Source organism: Thamnophis sirtalis, unplaced genomic scaffold, assembly GCF_051295495.1.
Source record: "Thamnophis sirtalis isolate CommonGarterSnake01/CBP01778 unplaced genomic scaffold, rThaSir2_p1.2 scaffold_4, whole genome shotgun sequence".
Lineage (NCBI taxonomy): Eukaryota > Metazoa > Chordata > Lepidosauria > Squamata > Natricidae > Thamnophis > Thamnophis sirtalis.
The window spans coordinates 22,294,411-22,317,552 of record NW_028261384.1 but is presented as its reverse complement, the minus strand read 5'-3'; the positions used below and the strand labels follow the sequence as shown (position 1 = coordinate 22,317,552).

The following is a 23,142-nucleotide window of genomic DNA, read 5'->3' as shown; positions in this document are numbered from 1 at the left end:
TGGCCAGTCTTACTCTCAGCCAATTCATCTCAAAAGGTTGGAGCATGGAAAAAACCCCAGCCAGCATGAACTTTAAGAAAAAGGTAGCATATAAGAGTCATGGATAAGTAGTACAATGCTGTCACGATATCTGCAGCTTTCTTTTACCTTTTTCTGTCACCTATGTTAGTTCTCTCCCCACCCCTATTATATTTTGTGAAGAACAATGCAATGCCCAGTTATACAACTTGCCCTGCCTTATAATAACTTTTTCTCAGACCCATCCAAGAATATTTCTGATGGTTTTGTTAGAACCATAACAACAAAAACCTGCAATGATTAATTAAAACAAGGGCCAAGCATTCCTGCTTTGGATACAAAGCCGCAGGCATTCCAAACTGATCAGGTTCTTTGCTACGGAGCAAACACAATGGGACAATTTATCCTCAAGAATGTACATGGGCAATATATATCCATCACCAAAATACAAAAGAAACCTACACCTCAACCATCACATTCCAGGATAATGTGGATTTGCAAGGGAGACTTGCAAATTTATTTGGGATTACTAGATTGCAAACCTGAGATGGGAAAGGGAATTTTTTCTGAGCCGGCAGTGGCTCATGACAGTCGTGGCATTTTTTATTAAACTTGAGCACTGCTAAATCCTACAAGCTGCTTTACACCATTAGTTTTTGCTTCACAAGAAATGTTCAGAAAAACAGGTCATACACTCCATGGAAAGGCAAACTCTGGGTTCATTTCTTGACAGTTTCAGAAAGGGTAAAAAAAAAGTTTCTGGATAAATTTTGCTTCTTAGTGCAGATAATGTGTAAATAGATAGCCCAATAGGCTGATCCTGTGATGGCTCATGTAGCATTAGATGACACATTATGCTAAACCACCATGAGGTAGGTTTATAGCAATAGCAGTAGACTTATATACCGCTTCATAGGGCTTTCAGCCCTCTCTAAGCGGTTTACAGAGAGTCAGCATATTGCCCCCAACAATCTGGGTCCTCATTTTACCCACCTCGGAAGGATGGAAGGCTGAGTCAACCCTGAGCCGGTGAGATTTGAACCGCTGAACTGCTGATCTAGCAGTAGCCTGCAGTGCTGCATTTAACCACTGCACCACCTTGGCTCTTAGGTTTGCAATTTATTTACAGTGTTGTGTCAATCATGGAATTGCTATTGGAAAGGCAATGTTTATAGCTTGTGTGTTAATGCAGACAATTGTGTCTTACGCAATAGACTATAATTAAACAAATGATGACTTAGTGAAATATGTGAATCCACTCAGTGTGTGTGTGTGTGTGTGTGTGTGTGTGTGTGTGTGTGTGTGTGTGTGTGTGTACAAAAAATTAAGCAGGTTTGGGCCTAGTTAATACCTGGATGGAAACTACTAGTAAATGAAAGACTGTTTCAACCTGGCACTTTCCCTACCCCCAAAAGGCAAGCCATTGATATATTGTGGTAAAGACAACAATATTGACAGGTCCATGAAGTCTTCAGAAATCAAGCTCCATTTGAGGATGAATTATATTTTAGTTTAGTTTAGTATAGTCTATTGCGTAAGACACAATTGTCTGCATTAACACACAAGCTATAAACATTGACTTACCAATAACAATTCCATGATTGACACAACACTTTCAGTAAATTGCAAACCTACCTCATGATGGTTTAGCATAATGTGATATACATATGGGTTCTAATGTACAGTATGTGTGTGTGAGTCAGTTGCTTACGTTAAAACAAAATATTTCCAGAATAGCCTTCTCAAACAGTGGTTAAATTTGTTCTCCTTAAGTTCATCAGTGGACAATTGGCATAACCAGCATTGTGTCTCTTCATTCATTTTACATGAATTGCAGGCTGTGTATAAATGAGCTATTCTAATGTGCCCTCTCCCACCTCTTCTGTTTTTCAGATGAACTCTTTTTAGATGTCATGTTGGTCATGAAGAAATTGCTGGTTGCTTTCCTAGAGATTCAGTGTCTTTTATACAGTCTGTGGACCAGCAAATACAGAAACTTGGCCAGAAATTCTTGTCCAGCTACACAGATGAAGCTTGTCTCGGCAGAGGTGGCCACCAGTTCATATCTCTCAGCTGCCATATTTTGCCCTCTTATCATTAGCAGGTGCTTCCTTATCTTAAAGAGCTCTTTGATTTCCATGATATCTCAAAGCTTCTGTTTTTTTGTTTTTACATAAAGCGTTTTCCCTTTTTTATAGCTCGGCTACAGGTTCGTGACAGGCTCAGAATTAAACTTCAGAAACTCTTTAGAAATCTGTCTTTTCCTCTCTCTCAAAAGAACGCCATATTGCATTATCCTAAAAGAAAAGAATGCCTCTTATTTGTGGTTATTTATTTACAGCATTGTAAATCAAGCATGTACCATCAAATGCCAGTGAAAATTGTTGAAAAATCAACCTTAAAACTCTCGGCAGCAGCTCATAAAACAGCACTTGGCAGGTTTTAGGTAGTTATGGTTAGAATGACACTTTAGGGAGTTAAGTTAGCCACAAGGACTAATGGCTAAGTACAGAGTGATAGATGAGGGCAAAAGTTGGGTGAGTCAATTTTGCATTGGTGCACACTTGACATCTTAGCACCTTGAGAATTGGTTGGCTAAGATTAGCAAGAAAGAACTTGACTCAGGACTGGGATGAATAAACACGGCTCTTTGACACATCCAAATCTTCTGTTGCCAAGACATGACAGGAGAAAGAGAAGGAGGGCTCTGCTGGGCTATTAAATGAACTTTCAGTGGCGTAAGAGGCTCGATTTTATCTACATGAGTGCTCTACATGAATAGATCTGAACAGTAGTCACTGTAAGATTTTCCCTGGCTCGCTACACGTCAGTTGCCAGTCAGGGTTTTGTGCACTGTCAAATTTCATGAGACCTCCTTCCTTTAAAGAAATATTTATATTTCTTAGCTGTACGTACAGTATTTCTTCATTCATCATCATCAGCTTGATTTCAAAGGAGTTGTAAAAATAACTTGCTGATCATGAGGAGGTATATTATTAATATCATATACTAAAGCTATGTTTTTCAAACTAGGCAACTTTAAGATGTGGACTTCAAGTTCCAGAATTCTCCTTGCCAAGTTTGAAAATCGATGTACAAGACCATAAATAAGACTTCTAGATGTGTTGGGACTGAAATTCCTGTTCCCAGCCAGAATGGCTAAAAGATGTGAACTCTTTAGGCAATGTCATGTTGAGTAAAGTCTCTTGAGTTATTCCTGATCACATAAAACACTTGCAGGCATATATCTTCTGAGCATCTGCTGGGATAAATAATCTTATTGCACTGAACATACAGAGGAGGGTTTTTGTTGTTGCAGACGAAGTCTGCTATTTAAATGATGTTCTCTGGAAAGACGACAGTCTATCAACAAAGAGCACTGATAACAACTATTTAGGTAGTTATAAATAAAACTTTGCAGAAGATTGATACCCAGCTTAAAAGAACCTCTGCAACATTAGCAGATGTCCAAGAAATGGCAGAGGGGAAAAAAGCCCCAAGGTGTTGGGATCCTATCCAAAAAACAGGATGGAAAATAAAATGATCTGAAAAAAAGATCCAACAAGACAAATGAATGAGCTCATCCATTATGGAACCAGACCTCAATAGCTTAAAAATTCAGGTGCAGTGATTTGTAGCTGTATTGAGCTAGGCCTGGCATCTATCGCCAATAACTTCATCCATTGCCAATTGATCAAGCTGATATGACAGAATTTGAGGAGGGGAGACTAAAAATTGAGATGTGGAAAATGTATCAATAGCAATAGCAATAGCAGTAGACTTATATACCGCTTCATAGGGCTTTCAGCCCTCTCTAAGCGGTTTACAGAGAGTCAGCATATTGCCCCCAACAATCTGGGTCCTCATTTTACCCACCTCGGAAGGATGGAAGGCTGAGTCAACCCTGAGCCGGTGAGATTTGAACCGCTGAACTGCTGATCTAGCAGTAGCCTGCAGTGCTGCATTTAACCACTGTGCCACCTTGGCTCTTAAGCTATCAAGTTTGTGTATCCATGGCCTTTCCCCTTCCCCCACTTCCTTAATTCTAATCACTATCGATTAGTGATTGATAATAGAATCGGGAAACGTCAGCTCTGCCTTTAATCCCAGATTTCATCTGTCCCAAATTATATTGAGTAAAATCATTACTGATTTGCTAAAATTCTTTCACCTGAATGATTTTATGAGAATGATGACTGTTGCCAGAGATGTCTCCTGACATCTTGTCTTGATTTAATTGACACCCAAAGCACTGCTATCAATGACAATTAACTGAATGCAAACATAGCATTTTTTCTGTAGATGCTTTGGTTTCTCTATCAAGTAGGCTTTCTGGAACATGCATGGTGGACCTTTCAGGAAATTAGCCTCCCTTTAGAAAAGTGAGTGACCATAGAACACTTTCAATAAATATAGACATATCTCTGGTTTTTCCATTACAAATATTTTGTGACATCTATAATCCCTCCAACAACAAAAAAAGGAACAGTAGCCCTATTTCCTAAGTCAGAAAGAGACAAAGGAGGTGGAAATGAAGACAGAACTTTAAGATTCTTTGCCTTGAAACCTCAACCTCATGGAAGATATTGAGATAAGCTAGATAAGCCACCCAGTGTTCTTGAACCATTATCGTTCCAAACTTGCCATCTCTCTCCTGCAACGAAGTAATTTGGGGTCCAGTTGGGTCAATACAGTTCAGTAATAGCTTTTTTGAACAGTGGATGATGAAACTGAACTGGCAGTGAACCTCTGAAAGCAATCCAGGTGTTGTTGAGCCAGGCCCAAAAACATGAAAGATCAGAATATGACGCACATGTGCTTTCAATGCTTTTAAAGCAGCCCAAAGATTTGGCACAATATTCCTGTATCGTAACATTGGCTCTGCTTATCTTTTAAACACTTGAGCCCAGTTCTGAAATAATTTTACTCCACATGTCTTAGGGTTTTGGGAATATAAAGAATCTCTGGGTAGAAATTATAGAAAGCACTTGTTGCTATAAGCAAGGACATTTCTATAACCTGCTAACATTAATTCCCTAAACACCTTTTTTTATAAATGCCTGGGCTATCAGCCCAAACCTAATTAAGTGTGCTTAAATCCTATGAAATCAGCAGTCCTCTGCATGCTTAATTTGGTTGCTGTTTGATTGTATCTCCAATATTGAGAAACAAGCTGAGCAGAACATGCATTTGAAATCAACAACTTTTGGAATCAAAGTTTGTTTCTAAACTGGCATGAAGGGATTTTAAAAAGTTTCTTATGTTCTTAAAATGGTTATGCCAGTTAAAGCAAAGACCAGCAAGTTTGCTGATAAATAACCAGGACTCAGTTCTGGTCTCGGTTCTGAGACTTCTGGTGCCTAAATTTGTGGCAATAGAAGGATTAAACTCAAGGAAAATTTTTAAAAAAAACTCACACAAATGTTTAGATTTACTTTTCATTGCCTAGAAATCATTTGGCAGTATCCAATCTGTTCATCTAAGTGGAACTTCAGAAATTCCCAGACATAGTTGTCTTCAAGCAGGGAAAAGAATGAAACAACACAACATCAATTATTTCTTATACTTCGAAGGACCATCTCCACCTGGTTATTCTGCCATTCAACTGATCCGGGTGCACATTCTCCAAGTCCCATTCTATCTGAGAGGCCCCCAGAAATTATGCCTTTTCTGCCTTAGTCTCTATCTTTATCAATGGAATATTGCTCTTCTAGGGATTAGAATGGCCTGATCTTACTGACCATAGTTTGCATTTGCTCCTGAATACCCGAGTATTTTTTTTTAATCCCCTCGCTTCAAAAAGGAACCACGTGATCCACACCAGCCTTATTTTGTATAGTAACATTTATTCTTTGGATTGTTCCTTCCACATATTAGTAATTTTGTTGATACTGTTATCCACTTGAATTTTTTAAAACAAAACAAACCTGAAAACATCTTACAGAAAAGTTTGGCAACACATTTTATTTTCACAAAACAGTTAATAGCAGAATAATTTACAATAGTATGAACTAAAGCGAAGCGCTTACTCTTTGTTTTTATTTTAAAAACTCACATTGTTATGAGAAAATCCAGTAGATTGGTTGTCAAAGCCATAAAGTGTGGGGGATATCTCTTTTGCATAATGATGTAAATCATTCAAAAGTAAACTTCAGCTGTTCATACAGTCATAACATACAGTATATTTCCTGCTTTTTTTCACGTCAATGAAAACACTCCCTAAAAAGAGTGTGTGTGTGTGTGTGTGTGTGTGTGTGTACAAAATATATATATTTTTCATATCAAATCACTTTAACTATACAGTTTAGAAATAACCATCATCGCAAAATGCTATGAAACATCAAGATGCATTCTAAAAGTTACATCAAGGCAGATACCTGCTAGTTTATATTAGTGCAATTGGAACTGGCTACACTTGAAGATCAATCTGCATACCTGAAAGTTAGCTCCATCAAGGGTTTGTCCCCCTGCCTCTCTTGAATTTCTAGGATTTCCCTCGACGTAGAGGGAGCATAACGGGTGTAAATCTTCTGCAGCCTATACCCACTGCTTCTACATGTACAGGATGGCTATATGCTTTAGAAAGCTTCTTTTGGAAATTTTGCACAATTTAATCCCCACTTAATCTCCCTCGTGTAAGGAACCCTATACAATGCCTTCCATGCTCAGGAAATTAGAAATAGCCGATTTAGAGATGCGATAGCTTTTTGTTTAAAACAGAAAGGTTTGAATTAGCCACAAGGTTACCTACCTTCCCAATGGAGTTTACATTGAAGGCCAAATCCTGGTTGCTTTTGCAATCCACTTTAGACTTAATACAGGAATCTATCTTACTTTGATTCATTTTACTACAAAGAGTTTAGAAAACTAGCAATACAGTCTTAAAAGAATTCTGTGCAAAGCTATGTGCAAAAGTCTTAATCCAGTCTTATCTACTCTTCTGCTGGGAGTTCTCTACCCAATGAACACCTCGTGGATGTATAAACCTGACAGTATCAAGTAAAAGTAGGCAACATTCTGGTGGATATTGAACATTTTAGGGAGGCTCTCAGTGTTGATAGGGTCACAACATGACTGCCATATGATGGAGCCATGCCCTGATAATCAAATAGTCAGGGCAAAATATGGGAATGGCTGCTCTCTTGTTCTTTTCACTGGGATATTTCTATATTAGGAATTATATTACTATTTTCATGCTTTTTTATATTTTGAAGTGGTGGGAAGAATGCTTTGCATTTTTGGGAATTATGGTCAAATGGGATTTAAGTACTGCCCAAAAAGATTTAAAGACTGCATGGGGTACATGTCACCCACTGCTTGTAAAGAGAGAATTCCGTTCCAGGACGCAGATTGTTGGGGGGCAATATGCTGACTCTGTAAACCGCTCGGAGAGGGCTGTAATGCACTATAAAGCGGTATATAAGTCTAATGCTATTGCTAAGTGCTATTGCTATCAGGTGAGACATGAGGAATTAAACAGTGAATCTGCCTTGTCCATCTCAACTAACATATACTGATTTTTCCTTTCCCCTCTCCCCTTTTATAAACAATAAAAACAATATTGGAGTTTAAATGATTTTTTCTCAAAACTAGGTTTACAATTTAGTCTGGATATTGTTATTCAAATGTAACATTCAAACAATTAAAGGAAAATAAGCTTGGTTTCAACTTTGTTAAACTAAACTCTAGCAATCAACTTTTTTCTCTAATTTTCTTTTACCACTCAATATAAACTATTTGGGCCTTTACTGTTGTTTACATAAGGGAGGGAGCCTGATTAGAACATTTTTGGATGATTGAAGAAAAATTTGATATACCTCTATAAAAACTATTTTATACAATTCACTTGACTCAATGGCAGTCAAATCTAGAGGTTTAAAATGTTGTTTTTAATGCCTAATTTAGCATCTATTTTAACTTTAAATTGAGTCAGTGCCACAATTGTTTGTCTGTTGTGTACCCCACATGTTTTTAATTCAGGCTTTTCACTTTATATAATATATAGATTTCATTATGCCCCCTTTTCCTTCATTGAAATGGGGATTGCCTTCATTTGATACATTCCATACCAAAATAAAAAACATTTTGGATGCATTAAGGCAATAACGGTTTCCGTCGTGGAAAGTTACAGAGCTCCAATGTAAATAATAAACTGAAGCATAGATTGACTTGGTACCAAAAAAAGTGAGCTGCTTTGTTTACTTACATAACAGTTTCAATAAATCTAAAGGGGACTTTAAAAGGAAGGAATCTACACTGGATTTATTGATAGCTTTACTGCAACAAGAACAACTTAGGCTGTCACAGGATACGTTTTCATGTAAAAAAAAATTAAGCACTATATAAAGCTAAGAGGAACATTTTCATAGGTGGGATTTAATTTCTCTGTGAGCTGCTATCTTGCTCTCATGCTCAACAATAATAAGAGCCGAAACAGCAGTCAGGCGGAGGAGAGGCACTGTATTTTAAAATCATATTGAGAAACAACCACATCCAGACTGCAAAGCACCTGAAAGGAAGGATGCTTCACATCTCATATAAATGTCCTTGCTGTTCGAATTCTTCTTAAAATGAATGAGGCTTATTTCTTTTTAAAACCTGGATCTCAAGCTCTTGGAGCCATAATATTGCACTTATCAAAATAATTCTATGGGTAACAAAACATAGCAATTTGATTTCACTTGAGCAAAGCAGAGTATTGCTTGGTAACAATCAATTTTTCTTTCACGGTAAAATATAGCAATTTCATTTTAGATATTACTGGGTCTCCAATTCAGATAAATCAAAAGGGCTTTAGGGCTTTTAAAACAGTAATAATATCCTTTCTGACGTCAGCTTCGAACGGTCAAGATGAACTTAGAACTACGTGCAAGGTTAAGAGTTGGGTGATTGACAAATTGAGGCACAGATGTCTACTAAAGCTATGCCCACGTTGTAGCTTACTGTAAGAAAGCAAGGCACTTATTGTTATAGCAATGCAGATGGTTAATGTGCAGCTTGATTAATACAATAAAATAAGTTAATAATTTTGACTTAAAAAGAAAAAAGCAGGGAACGCCCCCCCCCCTCCATAATGGACATGTTATTTAAGAAACGAACTATTTAGCCTGAGAGAATATTTCTTGATTACTGTACCATAACAGAACACAATTCATTGGAAATAGCTTTTACATCACAAACAAGAAACTGAACGACAACCACACACAAACCTCCTCAGGATCATTTTGCTGGTGCTTGCTGGTGAGACCTTTCCGATGAGCTACACTTATTCTTATCCGTCCTGACTGTCACTGACTACAATAGGAGCTTCAATCCCTATTTTAGATCTTCTGTGATCTTACAAGAAAACGAACAGCATGAAAAAAAAATCCACAGAGAGAAAGATAAGTAAATCACTTTTTCTCTTAAAATGGCATTGGCACCAGTGGAACTTTCACTGTCTTCACTTCTGATATGTGTGAAGATTTCTGAATGATGCAGCTGGTGGTACCCTGCAGTTTGTCCTTTCCCTGGGCAAGATTGGTTAAGGCCATCGCTGCATTGATCTCCTTCCAATACGTCTCGTCTTTGCTTGATCTTTTCCTGTTCACTGCACTGGAAACAAACATCAAGAAATGTTTCCATGTTTGTTAATTATCGTGATACTCATGCACTCAAACAGTGAAATAATACTTTTCTCCATTAGGCATATAAAAATCTGTTTGTTTAAAAAAGAATCTCCTGCAGAATGTACAGTACAAGGGGGGGAAATCTTGCCTGTCTCTCCCGGTACAGAGACGGTATCTGTCCTCTTGATAGGACTGAACCTGAGTGGGGCAATAGGATTAGAAGGGAACATTCTTCCAATTAAGACTTTCTCCTAATCTATTGAAATTTCCCCTCTGACAGTATGACATCCTCACTCATCCTTAACCTTCCCATTGACTTGTTCCTGTCAAGTCAATACAGGCATCCAGACATAATTCCCTCTCCCATTTCTGCACATTAACCTGGTTCTCACAAGGCACAATTTTACTCGGTTTATTGGATTAGCTATAATTGTTTGGGCTAATACAACACACCAAACAAAAAAAAGAGGACCCACAATTTGGGGAATGCGGCGCTCCATCTGAAGCTTCTCAGCACCTCAAAAATTGACTGAACCAAAGAACCTTTGATTTTCCAACATATAGTCCGAAAACCGCTGTTTCTCAGGGATGATGGGATTTAAAAATAAGAATGGTTATGATGTGCCTCTCAAAGGTGCCCCGCTCTCTCCCATTTTTATTATTTTTATAAATAACTCAAGACAGAAATGTGTTTCCTTTCTTTTCCTATTTTTCCCCAAGGACTGTATGAGATGGATTGGGCTGAGAGAGAGGGACTGGCCCAAAATCACCCAGTTGGCTTTCCTGTGTAAGGCAGGACCAAATTTTGCAATGTCCTTGTTTCTAGCTTAGTGCCTTCACCACCAGAACAACTAGGTCTCTTAGCCTGACTTCCCCATCACAAAACTGGCACCATCCTCTGTCATCCCATGAGATCCAATGGCCTTTCAATATCTGCATCTGGGTCAACAGCCTTCTCCCATTGTCCTTTCCATACGAGTGGCTCTCTAAAGCAGCCTCTTCATTCAAACTGACGGAGACATTTTTACTGAATTGAATAAACAAGGGAAGGACTGGAGAGTAGAATTCTTGAATAGCTCTGTTAAGTTTCACGTAACTTTAAAAATATTTTGCTTGTTTATTTGAAATACTGCCAAGCGCCACCTTTCGTCTTGATACCTCAACACAGCTCTTCAACACTTTGTTAGAAAATAATAGTGATCAGTAGAACAATTAATCAGTGGAACAGCTTGCCTCCAGAAGTTGTGAATGCTCCAACACTGGAAGTCTTTAAGAAGATGTTGGATAGCCATTTGTCTAAAATGGTATAGGGTTTCTTGCCTAGAAGAACTCCAAGGTCCCTTCCAACTCGGCTGTTGTATTGTATTGTAATGAGTCAATTGCTAAACAGAGGAGAACACCATGTGGACAGCAGAGGCATGCAATGTTTCTCAACCTTGGCATCTTTAAGATGTCTGGACCTCATGCTGGCTGGGGAATTCTAGGAATTAAAATCCAGACATCTTAAAGTTCCCAAGATTGAGAATCACTGCCCTAAAGGCTCTTCACAGGGTAGGGATGCCAATTTTTTTTTTTCTGCTGGAGTCCATGTATGGTCAATCACTTTCTCTCTTGCTTATCCACCACTTTGACAAGTTTGCCTTTTTTCCTCTTCCTAATTTTAGCTTACGAAGTGAGGGAATTGCTGCCATCAAAGTTTTCCATGTCTTCTGAGCTTGTTATCCTTCTGATGGAAACAGGATGATGTCCATGACTTCTGCTTCCAACAATCTCTACTTATATTTGCTTTTGAACTATTCAATAAGCAAAGGAAAATTTTACTCACCTTTCACGCTTGTTAGGTCCATTCTCCAGAGTTTCTGAAAAAAATAGAGAATATTTTTTTTTAATTTCTATTTTTATAACATTTTAGCATTAGTATTTTTTTTAAGCAACAGATGTTTAAAATGATTTTAGTAGGCTTATTAGAGTTCCTGGTTTAATGTTATGGACTGACTCCAAATTTACAGTAATTCACGTGGGTCTGAATCCAATCCAATGATTTCATTTGCAGCAGTGTCTCAGATAGAAAGTCCATACAGAGAGTGGTAAGGACAGCTGAGAAGATTGCAGAAATATTGCTTCTGTTATTCAGGATACTGCTTATAAGCACTATGTGCTTAGAGCTCAAAACATTGTTAAAAACCCCAAACATCCGCTTTATAGTCTGCTCCCCTCTGGGAAGAGGTTTTTAAGTATTTCTAGCAGGACTACCAGATTCTGTAACAGTTTTGCTCCCTATGCCATCTGCCTGGTAAACTCACAAGAATAGGTTTTCTCATCATGTACATGTATACATTTGAACTAGACCAGGTTGCTTTTCTGTGTCATATAATATATATGGGTATATATATAATTTTGCATTTATTTATTTATTTGTTTATTTATCTACTTATTGTGTCATGTTTATGCAGTGTATATTGGAGGTAGTGACCCTTTGAGAATTTTAATGTATGCAAATTAGTGTATTCAAAGTGACGATAAAGTTAATTCTGTTCTATTCCATTCCATTCTAATATATTTGATAAATGTGTATAATCATAATATTGTCAGACTAATGCACACGATGCAACTTTACACACGATAAACCTCATATCAAAATTGAAGAAAATAACACAGATGTCCCTGAGGGTTTTTTTTTTGTTTTGTTTTTGCTATCCTTGTCATCTTTTGAGCTACAGAAACACGGTTCTGCTAATACGAAAACATATTCTCAAAATTATTTTGCTACTAGTTCACTTCCCTATTCCAAATTTTGGGTGGAAATATTGGTTTATATTGGATTGGATTGCATACTTTATTTGTCCTAGTATGATTAAACGCCCAAGGAATTCGTCTCTGGTACAGAAGCTCTCAGTGTACATGCAAAGCAACAGAATTGGATTTGGACAGGTCATGGGGGGGTGGAGTTGTAGATGTTTAGAAGTTGTGCCACAGAACCCTTTGGTACCACTTCAGAAAGTTCACTTAAAGAATGTCTTGTAAAACCCCACACAGCTGGGTAGGATGAAGAAACCAGGAACCACTCAGATTTCATTACTGTATCATTCTTGCTACTTTGGCCAAATAAAGATTTGTGGAACTGTAATAGAAATGGGCTGGGGTGAAAAGAAGTAGTAGAGAAGCATGGAAAGGTACAATATTATTATTGGTATTATGATTATGATTATGATGATTATGATGATTATGATGATTATGATGATTATGATGATTATGATGATTATGATGATTATGATGATTATGATGATTATGATGATTATGATGATTATGATGATTATGATGATTATGACGATTATGATGATTATGACGATTATGATTATTATGATTATTATGATTATTATTAGCAACAACAGAATTGTATCACAGCGGCCAGTTGTTTCGCCGGATTTGGCATTGATTACTAGTCGGGCCCCACACAGGGGCTTAGGACGTCATAACGTATTTTCGTAATATGCGTGCAGATCCAAGCAGTGCGGCTTTTTGCATTTGACTGATGGTGATTTTGTCAATTTTTAACTGTTTTAAATGTAATTCCAGCGCTTTTGGAATAGCACCCATTTGTGCCAATTACCACTGGAATTACCACTGCTGGTTTGTGCCATAGTCGTTGAATTTCGATTTTTAAGACCTGGTATTTTGCGATTTTTTCATGTTCCTTCTCGGAGACCCTGCTATCACCTGGTATTGCGATGTCTATGATTGTGACTTTATTTTTCTCAACCAGTGTGATGTCTGGTGAATTATGCGCCAGTATTTTGTCCGTTTATATGCAAAAATCCCACAAGATCTTGACCATCTGATTTTTGGTAACTTTTTCAGGCTGATGTTCCCACCAGTTTGTTGCTGTTTTAATATTATAATTTTTGCACAAATTCCAATGGATCATTTGTGCTACTGATTATTATTATTATTGTACAATTGTATCACAGCGGCAAGTTGTTTCGCCGGATTTGGCATTGGTTACTAGTCGGGCTCCACCCAGGGGCCTAGGACGTCGTAACGTATTTTCGTAATATGCGTGCAGATCCAAGCAGTGCGGCTTTTTGCATTTGACTGATGGTGATTTTGTCAATTTTTAACTGTTTTAAATGTAATTCCAGTGCTTTTGGAATAGCACCCAGTGTGCCAATTACCACTGGAATTACCACTGCTGGTTTGTGCCATAGTCGTTGAATTTCGATTTTTAAGTCCTGGTATCTTGCGATTTTTTCATGTTCCTTCTCGGCGACCCTGCTATCACCTGGTATTGCGATGTCTATGATTGTGACCTTATTTTTCTCAACCAGTGTGATGTCTGGTGTATTATGCGCCAGTATTTTGTCAGTTTGTATACGGAAATCCCACAAGATCTTGACCATCTGATTTTCGGTGACTTTTTCAGGCTGATGTTCCCACCAGTTTGTTGCTGTTTTAATATTATAATTTTTGCACAAATTCCAATGGATCATTTGTGCTACTGAATTGTGCCGCAATTTATAATCAGTCTGCGCGATTTTTTTACAGCAGCTGAGTATGTGATCAACAGTTTCATCAGCTTCTTTGCAAAGTCTGCATTTGGCATCATCAGAGGATTTTTCAATTTTGGCCTTAATGGCATTTGTGCGGATAGCTTGTTCTTGCGCAGCCAGGATTAGTGACTCTGTTTCTTTCTTTAATGTACCTGTTTTTAACCATAACCAAGTTTGTTCACTGTCCACTTTATCTTTTATTTTTTCCAGAAATTGACCATGCAGTGCTTTGTTCTGCCAACTCTCCATTCTTGATTTTTGATTATTCTTATATTCTTGATTATTATTATTATACAATTGTATCACAGCGGCCAGTTGTTTCGCTGGATTTGGCATTGGTTACTAGTCGGGCCCCACCCAGGGGCCTAGGACGTTGTAACGTATTTTCGTAATATGCGTGCAGATCCAAGCAGTGCGGCTTTTTGCATTTGACTTATGGTGATTTTGTCAATTTTTAACTGTTTTAAATGTAATTCCAGTGCTTTTGGAATAGCACCCAGTGTGCCAATTACCACTGGAATTATCACTGCTGGTTTGTGCCATAGTCGTTGAATTTCGATTTTTAAGTCCTGGTATCTTGCTATTTTTTCATGTTCCTTCTCGGCGACCCTGCTATCACCTGGTATTGCGATGTCTATGATTGTGACCTTATTTTTCTCAACCAGTGTGATGTCTGGTGTATTATGCGCCAGTATTTTGTCGGTTTGTATATGGAAATCCCACAAGATCTTGACCATCTGATTTTCGGTGACTTTTTCAGGCTGATGTTCCCACCAGTTTGTTGCTGTTTTAATATTATAATTTTTGCACAAATTCCAATGGATCATTTGTGCTACTGATTATTATTATTATTGTACAATTGTATCACAGCAGCAAGTTGTTTCGCCGGATTTGGCATTGGTTACTAGTCGGGCTCCACCCAGGGGCCTAGGACGTCGTAACGTATTTTCGTAATATGCGTGCAGATCCAAGCAGTGCGGCTTTTTGCATTTGACTGATGGTGATTTTGTCAATTTTTAACTGTTTTAAATGTAATTCCAGTGCTTTTGGAATAGCACCCAGTGTGCCAATTACCACTGGAATTACCACTGCTGGTTTGTGCCATAGTCGTTGAATTTCGATTTTTAAGTCCTGGTATCTTGCGATTTTTTCATGTTCCTTCTCGGCGACCCTGCTATCACCTGGTATTGCGATGTCTATGATTGTGACCTTATTTTTCTCAACCAGTGTGATGTCTGGTGTATTATGCGCCAGTATTTTGTCAGTTTGTATACGGAAATCCCACAAGATCTTGACCATCTGATTTTCGGTGACTTTTTCAGGCTGATGTTCCCACCAGTTTGTTGCTGTTTTAATATTATAATTTTTGCACAAATTCCAATGGATCATTTGTACTACTGAATTGTGCCGCAATTTATAATCAGTCTGCGCGATTTTTTTACAGCAGCTGAGTATGTGATCAACAGTTTCATCAGCTTCTTTGCAAAGTCTGCATTTGGCATCATCAGAGGATTTTTCGATTTTGGCCTTAATGGCATTTGTGCGGATAGCTTGTTCTTGCGCAGCCAGGATTAGTGACTCTGTTTCTTTCTTTAATGTACCTGTTTTTAACCATAACCAAGTTTGTTCACTGTCCACTTTATCTTTTATTTTTTCCAGAAATTGACCATGCAGTGCTTTGTTCTGCCAACTCTCCATTCTTGATTTTTGATTATTCTTATATTCTTGATTATTATTATTATACAATTGTATCACAGCGGCCAGTTGTTTCGCCGGATTTGGCATTGGTTACTAGTCGGGCCCCACCCAGGGGCCTAGGACGTTGTAACGTATTTTCGTAATATGCGTGCAGATCCAAGCAGTGCGGCTTTTTGCATTTGACTTATGGTGATTTTGTCAATTTTTAACTGTTTTAAATGTAATTCCAGTGCTTTTGGAATAGCACCCAGTGTGCCAATTACCACTGGAATTATCACTGCTGGTTTGTGCCATAGTCGTTGAATTTCGATTTTTAAGTCCTGGTATCTTGCTATTTTTTCATGTTCCTTCTCGGCGACCCTGCTATCACCTGGTATTGCGATGTCTATGATTGTGACCTTATTTTTCTCAACCAGTGTGATGTCTGGTGTATTATGCGCCAGTATTTTGTCGGTTTGTATACGGAAATCCCACAAGATCTTGACCATCTGATTTTCGGTGACTTTTTCAGGCTGATGTTCCCACCAGTTTGTTGCTGTTTTAATATTATAATTTTTGCACAAATTCCAATGGATCATTTGTGCTACTGAATTGTGCCGCAATTTATAATCAGTCTGCGCGATTTTTTTACAGCAGCTGAGTATGTGATCAACAGTTTCATCAGCTTCTTTGCAAAGTCTGCATTTGGCATCATCAGAGGATTTTTCAATTTTGGCCTTAATGGCATTTGTGCGGATAGCTTGTTCTTGCGCAGCCAGGATTAGTGACTCTGTTTCTTTCTTTAATGTACCTGTTTTTAACCATAACCAAGTTTGTTCACTGTCCACTTTATCTTTTATTTTTTCCAGAAATTGACCATGCAGTGCTTTGTTCTGCCAACTCTCCATTCTTGATTTTTGATTATTCTTATATTCTTGATTATTATTATTATACAATTGTATCACAGCGGCCAGTTGTTTCGCCGGATTTGGCATTGGTTACTAGTCGGGCCCCACCCAGGGGCCTAGGACGTTGTAACGTATTTTCGTAATATGCGTGCAGATCCAAGCAGTGCGGCTTTTTGCATTTGACTTATGGTGATTTTGTCAATTTTTAACTGTTTTAAATGTAATTCCAGTGCTTTTGGAATAGCACCCAGTGTGCCAATTACCACTGGAATTATCACTGCTGGTTTGTGCCATAGTCGTTGAATTTCGATTTTTAAGTCCTGGTATCTTGCTATTTTTTCATGTTCCTTCTCGGCGACCCTGCTATCACCTGGTATTGCGATGTCTATGATTGTGACCTTATTTTTCTCAACCAGTGTGATGTCTGGTGTATTATGCGCCAGTATTTTGTCGGTTTGTATACGGAAATCCCACAAGATCTTGACCATCTGATTTTCGGTGACTTTTTCAGGCTGATGTTCCCACCAGTTTGTTGCTGTTTTAATATTATAATTTTTGCACAAATTCCAATGGATCATTTGTGCTACTGAATTGTGCCGCAATTTATAATCAGTCTGCGCGATTTTTTTACAGCAGCTGAGTATGTGATCAACAGTTTCATCAGCTTCTTTGCAAAGTCTGCATTTGGCATCATCAGAGGATTTTTCAATTTTGGCCTTAATGGCATTTGTGCGGATAGCTTGTTCTTGCGCAGCCAGGATCAGTGACTCTGTTTCTTTCTTTAATGTACCTGTTGTTAACCATAACCAAGTTTGTTCACTGTCCACTTTATCTTTTATTTTTTCCAGAAATTGGCCATGCAGTGCTTTGTTCTGCCAACTCTCCATTCTTGATTTTATCACATCTTTTCTGTATTCTTGTTTCGTCTGTTGGGCCTTCAGTAGATTTTTGTTCTTTACTTCGATTAATAGATGTTCTTGACTTTCTTTTAAATAATCAGCCAGTGCATGTTTTTCTTCTTCAACTGTTTGCTTCACTTGTAATAATCCTCTGCCACCTGATTTTCGGGACAGATACAGTCTATCAGTATCACCACGTGGATGTAAACTGTAGTGCATTGTCATTAGTTTCCTGGTTTTTCGGTCCAAAAGGTCCGAATAATAATAATAATAATAATAATAATAATAATAATAATAATAATAATAATAATAATAATAATAATAATTATTATTATTATTATTATTATTATTATTATTATTATTATTATTATTATTATTATCTTTCTCTACTTTGCTTATTTGCTATATTATTACCTTGTATTTTCTCCAGAAGCTCAGTGTAGTAAGCTAGGCACTACTCTATGAGGAATAACAGGTATACCTTATTTGCCTCTAAGTGATACTGTGGATACTGCAAAATCATGTCCATGAAAAGAGCAAGTGGTCATATTGAGAATTGTGGAGTAGAATAACAGAGTTGGGAGGGACCTTGGAGGTCTTCTAGTCCAACCCCTTGCTTAGGCAGGAAACCCTACACCACTTCAGATAAATGGTTATGCAATATCTTCTTAAAGACTTCCAGTGTTGTGGCATTCACAACTTCTGGAGGCAAGCTGTTCCACTGATTAATTGTTCTAACTGTCAGGAAATGTGTCCTTAATGCTAGGTTGCTTCTATCCTTGATTAGTTTCCACCCATTGCTTCTTTTTACTTATTTTTACATGGCTGTTTGCTAGGTACAAGTAAAAGATTATTAATATCACCCATTATTTATATTCATAAGAGCTTTACCACATACGTCATAATTTGAAAAGTGTTCAGGGCCGATGTATTCCTTTATCCTGGGTGGCACCAGTATTTATTTTTTTCCATCAGCATCAGTGTGTATGTCATCTGATGGATGCTTGTGATAGGTGAGCCATTGCATAATTTGTTTGTGGGCAAAATCCGTCATTTTGCTCAGTTCCAACTAATCTATACAGTACTAAGAAACTTTCTTATTCTACTTAGGACAAATATTTCAAAACTGGAAGGTCTGCTGAACTTAAAAGGAGATCCATGAAAAACAAAAACAAACACAGCATGAGTATTGAATCGCATGTCACATATCACGGACCACCAGAGGCCCATTTCTCTTAACAGTTGAGAATTCCTTGTTTCAATTCCACCTCTTCTGCTCATTTTCTAGTTAAAATTATTTATTTATTTAAATGTATTACCACCTCCCAGCAGCTGCAATGGACTCTGGACAGTGTACAAAACCAACCCCCCCTCCCATAAAACCAAATAAAACATGCAAACACATAGACAACCCAGATTAAAGGCATCTAAAAGTGACACAAATCAAACAAAATAAAGCTACCAACAGGCTTGCAACAGTACAATATGGCCTGAGAAATTAATGCAAAACAACCTAAATGATTTTCTAGTTTCATTCAGTGCAGTTTGGATGCCTGGGACAATTTTTTTCCCCTTTCAATTTCACTCCAAACAGCACATGAGACTCATCATTTCTGCAGCAGTCCAGAAAATTGTTATACTCTGTGTCATTTGCATAATTATGTAATTGACATTTTTACGGTTTCCATCAAGTTATACTACTTGCAAAGTGATGACCTAAAAATAACATCTTAATGACATAAATATCAATTACATTTATTGATACGTATCATTTAGTGGACAATTTTAATCCAAGTTGGCCTGTTAAATCAAAGATTTACAGCAGGCCCATTATCAGATATGAACGTTCCAGGAAGCAAGACCTTTGTAATATCCTATATTAGCTGAGCAGGAGAGACATTAAAGAAATGATATTAATTGTTAAATGTACTCCATTTATAGCAGCAGTTCTCAACCTGTGGGCCGGGACCCCTTTGGGGGTCGAACGACCCTTTCACAGGGGTCGCCTAAGACCATCGGAAAACACATATTTTCGATGGTCTTAGGAACCGAGACACCAATTTGATGGTTGGGGGTCACTACAACATGAGGAACTGTATTAAAGGGTCGCGGCATTGGTAAGGTTGAGAACCACTTACTTATAGGTAAGTAAGTTCAGTATGCGATAGCTATTGAAACTGTGGGGAATTTCAAAAGGGTATTTTGCTTCATCAAAGCTAAATCTGAACACCTTTTTCAAGCAGGGGTTGGCTGCAAATGGTTTGACAACTGGTCACACGCAGCATTCAAAAACCATCCATTTTAAGTTCTAAAACTTACCTTCTACTGCAGCGCCAGTGACTAAAACAACTGAGGCGTGGCAACCCCCTGTGCTGCGCGAATCAGCTGAACTGAAAAACATGGAAATATAGGACAGGATAGGGCAGGGGTGGGTGGGCGGGGCCAACTGCTCACCAGAACTACCAGTTCACCTGAATCGGTCGGAACTGGTGGCAGCCCATCACAGTTTTCAAATGATGGTTTCATATAGAACCGTTTGTCCCACTTCGGTTCAAATAATTATATATGAAACCATCATTTGAAAACTGTGATTCTAGCTGGGGCTATATTAATTTTGCCAGGTGAAGCATGATGCTTGGTACAAACCACAGGAACTTTGCTGTTGATCTGCCTAGCCATAGTGATCAACCTGTGGACCTCTGAATGTTACTGAACTGTAATTTCTAGCATCTCTCATCATTAGAGAGACCGGCTGGGGTTGCTGGATGGTGCCATATATTGCCTCCTTTTTGCATAGTTGAATTGTTGTTCAATATAAAGAATGAAGAAGTGGTTATTTAGCAAGCTACATGGGGAGATTATTCTCTTGCTTCTCTGCTTTCTAAATATATTGTTCCATTTAGTAGAATCTGTCAGAAAAGTTTGAAAAGTACCATTCAAAATGAGATCTTTGCTATACACCTGAGAATATCTTGTTTTTGAATTTTTTGAATAACATAGTTTTCCATCTCATTGTTTTCCAATACAGTGGAAGGGATTTTTTTAGATGCATACTCATAAGATATGCATCGTTTATCAATTAACCACTTAATCTATTAAATAATGTTTATTGCCTACAAGAGTGCTATGGATTATATATACTGGCAATTCTTGAGTTACGTTCATAACTGATCCCTGCAATTATAAAACACCCACTTGCTGGATGAACAACTGGTGAAGTTTCCCCTTGTTCTGGTTATCTTTATACTTTTATTGAGATAGTTCAGGGCAACCTTAAACACTCAAAGAGCCACAAAGGGTTTAACCGGAAGCCCCCCATTAAATTCTGGAGGCAACTGGAAATCCAGTTCCCACACCATAATGTCTCCTTCCAGCGCAGCATCCTTTTTCCCTTTAGTTGTCCTAACTGAAAGTCCTGTTAATTGCGGAGCCAACCGGCAACAGGGAGCCATAGCAGAGGGATGAAAGAGCCACATGCAGCTCCATAGGTTGTTGACCCTTGAGTTAGTTGCTTATTTCCAGCCACTCTCCATTTCCCCCCCCCTAAAAATGCCTAGGAACCTATTTAGAACCCCCAACAACAATGTAGCTACTATGATTAGCATCTTCTGTGTGACAAACATACCAGAAAGCTTTTAGTCTGCCTGTAACTGAAAATTGCATTCTTTTATTTCAAGACCAAAGAACAGTTTTATCTGTATCAAGTGAATGCCAATAAGTGACAGAGTTGTAAAAAAATGGAAAGTGGAAAAATGTGAAATCAAATTAAAGGTTATAATGCCAAAAATATTTTCTAGAGCCAGTAAAGGATGTAGAAATGATTGCGTAGTCTCCTCAGAATGTACTACTCATTACTAATACCATGAAACCTATCATGAAGACAGTTTGATGCATTCAATTTCTTAAAAGTTAGAGGACTTTTTATTAGATTGATTTCAGCATATTCTGGAAGACAGCCTCTTTGAAAGTTATTTTTGAAACTAGATGCCACTCATGTTTGATGAAGAAAATGATTCCTTCCTAGAGATCTTGAGGATGAAAGATACTCTAATGTTTCATGTTAAAATCTCTCTGGATGTAGCATCTTCTTAACATTTCTGAGATCTTTACTTTATTGGTGACAGAAGATTGCGATTTTCTGGCCATCACACCTCGAAAAAGATAACTACTGAACTATTCTCTCAGTTGCATCTAACCATGTTACAAAGATCTTCCATAATATTTTTTTAATCGTATCCTTATAGTGTTGTGTTCATGTTATCCTCAACTCATGAATGCAAAAGTTTGAAGTCATTTTTAGCTGTAACCAATGTTACAGCAGTATTTTCCTTATTATTCTAGTTCCAGTCAAGGACAATCTCAAATTAAAATAAAATAAAAAATATTTGATTTATAACCTACCTTTTATTAAGGAACTCAAGCTAGCATACCTAATAGTCTGGAATAATGTCACAATGTCTCCATATAATTCTTTTAGTCACCACATCATGCTCAATAGAACTACAGTGCATGACAAACAGTCAGATTGCAGCCAGATACTACTGTGTATAGAATTTTGCCCCTTTCACAAAATCTTCAGGAATTTAAAGAAAAACTAACAAAACCCCTGCTGTAGAATTATTTTAGAACTATTTTGAGAAGAAGTTTTAAAAAGTGGGGGAAACAATTCAAAGCACTATAGGGGAAATTTACTTGGATTTTGTTTGTATATTTGAGTGCTTCAAGTCAGCAGTGACTGGTGGCTGCCTGGACTAGTCTGAAATTTTCTTGGTGAGATTTCAGAAGTGTCTTTATAATTCTTAGGGCTGAGAGAACATGAGTAGTCCAAGATTGCCCATCTGGTTTTGTGCCTAAAGTGGAACTCTCCTGGTTTATAGCCTGGTGTCTTAACCAAGATACCAAATTGTCTCTCTACCTGATTAATTGATTAGGCATTATGTTAGATCCAATTTATGGGATACAGTGGCTCAGTGGCTAAGATGCTGAGCTTGTTGATCGGAAAGGTCAGCAGTTTGGTGGTTCAAATCCTTAGTGCCGCATAACGGAGAGAGCTCCTGTTAATTGTCAAAAGCACGTAAAAATGCAAGTAGAAAAATAGGAACCACCTTTGGTGGGAAGGTAACAGCGTTCTGTGTGCCTTCAAAGTTTAATCATGCTGGCCCCATGACCATGGAGGCGTCTCTTCAGCTTTGAAACAAAGATGAGCACAGCCCCCTAGAGTTGGGAACAACTAGCACAGAGGTGTGAGGGGAACCTTTACCTAGATCCAATTTAGAAATTCCCATGCTGTTTCTAGATTTCTGCTAGTAAATCTAGATTAATTTTGAAGAAAGAGAAGTCTCATTATTTTACAAGGCTCTTAGAGAAAAATGCTTTAATTAGAATTCCATAGTGATGTAGCTTGCTGGGACTGTATTTTTAAGTTTTAAAAATACAGTCCCAGGTTTTTAAAACTTTAAAACCCTGAGGGAGCCTCCAAATGAAT

General features: G+C 37.8%; 1 protein-coding gene across 1 annotated transcript in view; it reads right to left on the bottom strand.

Moving 5' to 3' along the window:
• Positions 1 to 5,956: 5,956 nt before the first annotated feature.
• The window catches only part of MKX (mohawk homeobox), a 60,914-nt gene continuing 43,728 nt past the window's right edge, over positions 5,957 to 23,142 (bottom strand). The window contains 2 exon segments of the mRNA XM_014075841.2: positions 5,957 to 9,612; positions 11,452 to 11,485. Coding sequence (XP_013931316.2) covers positions 9,423 to 9,612; positions 11,452 to 11,485 — 224 coding nt within the window. The 3' untranslated portion in view covers positions 5,957 to 9,422.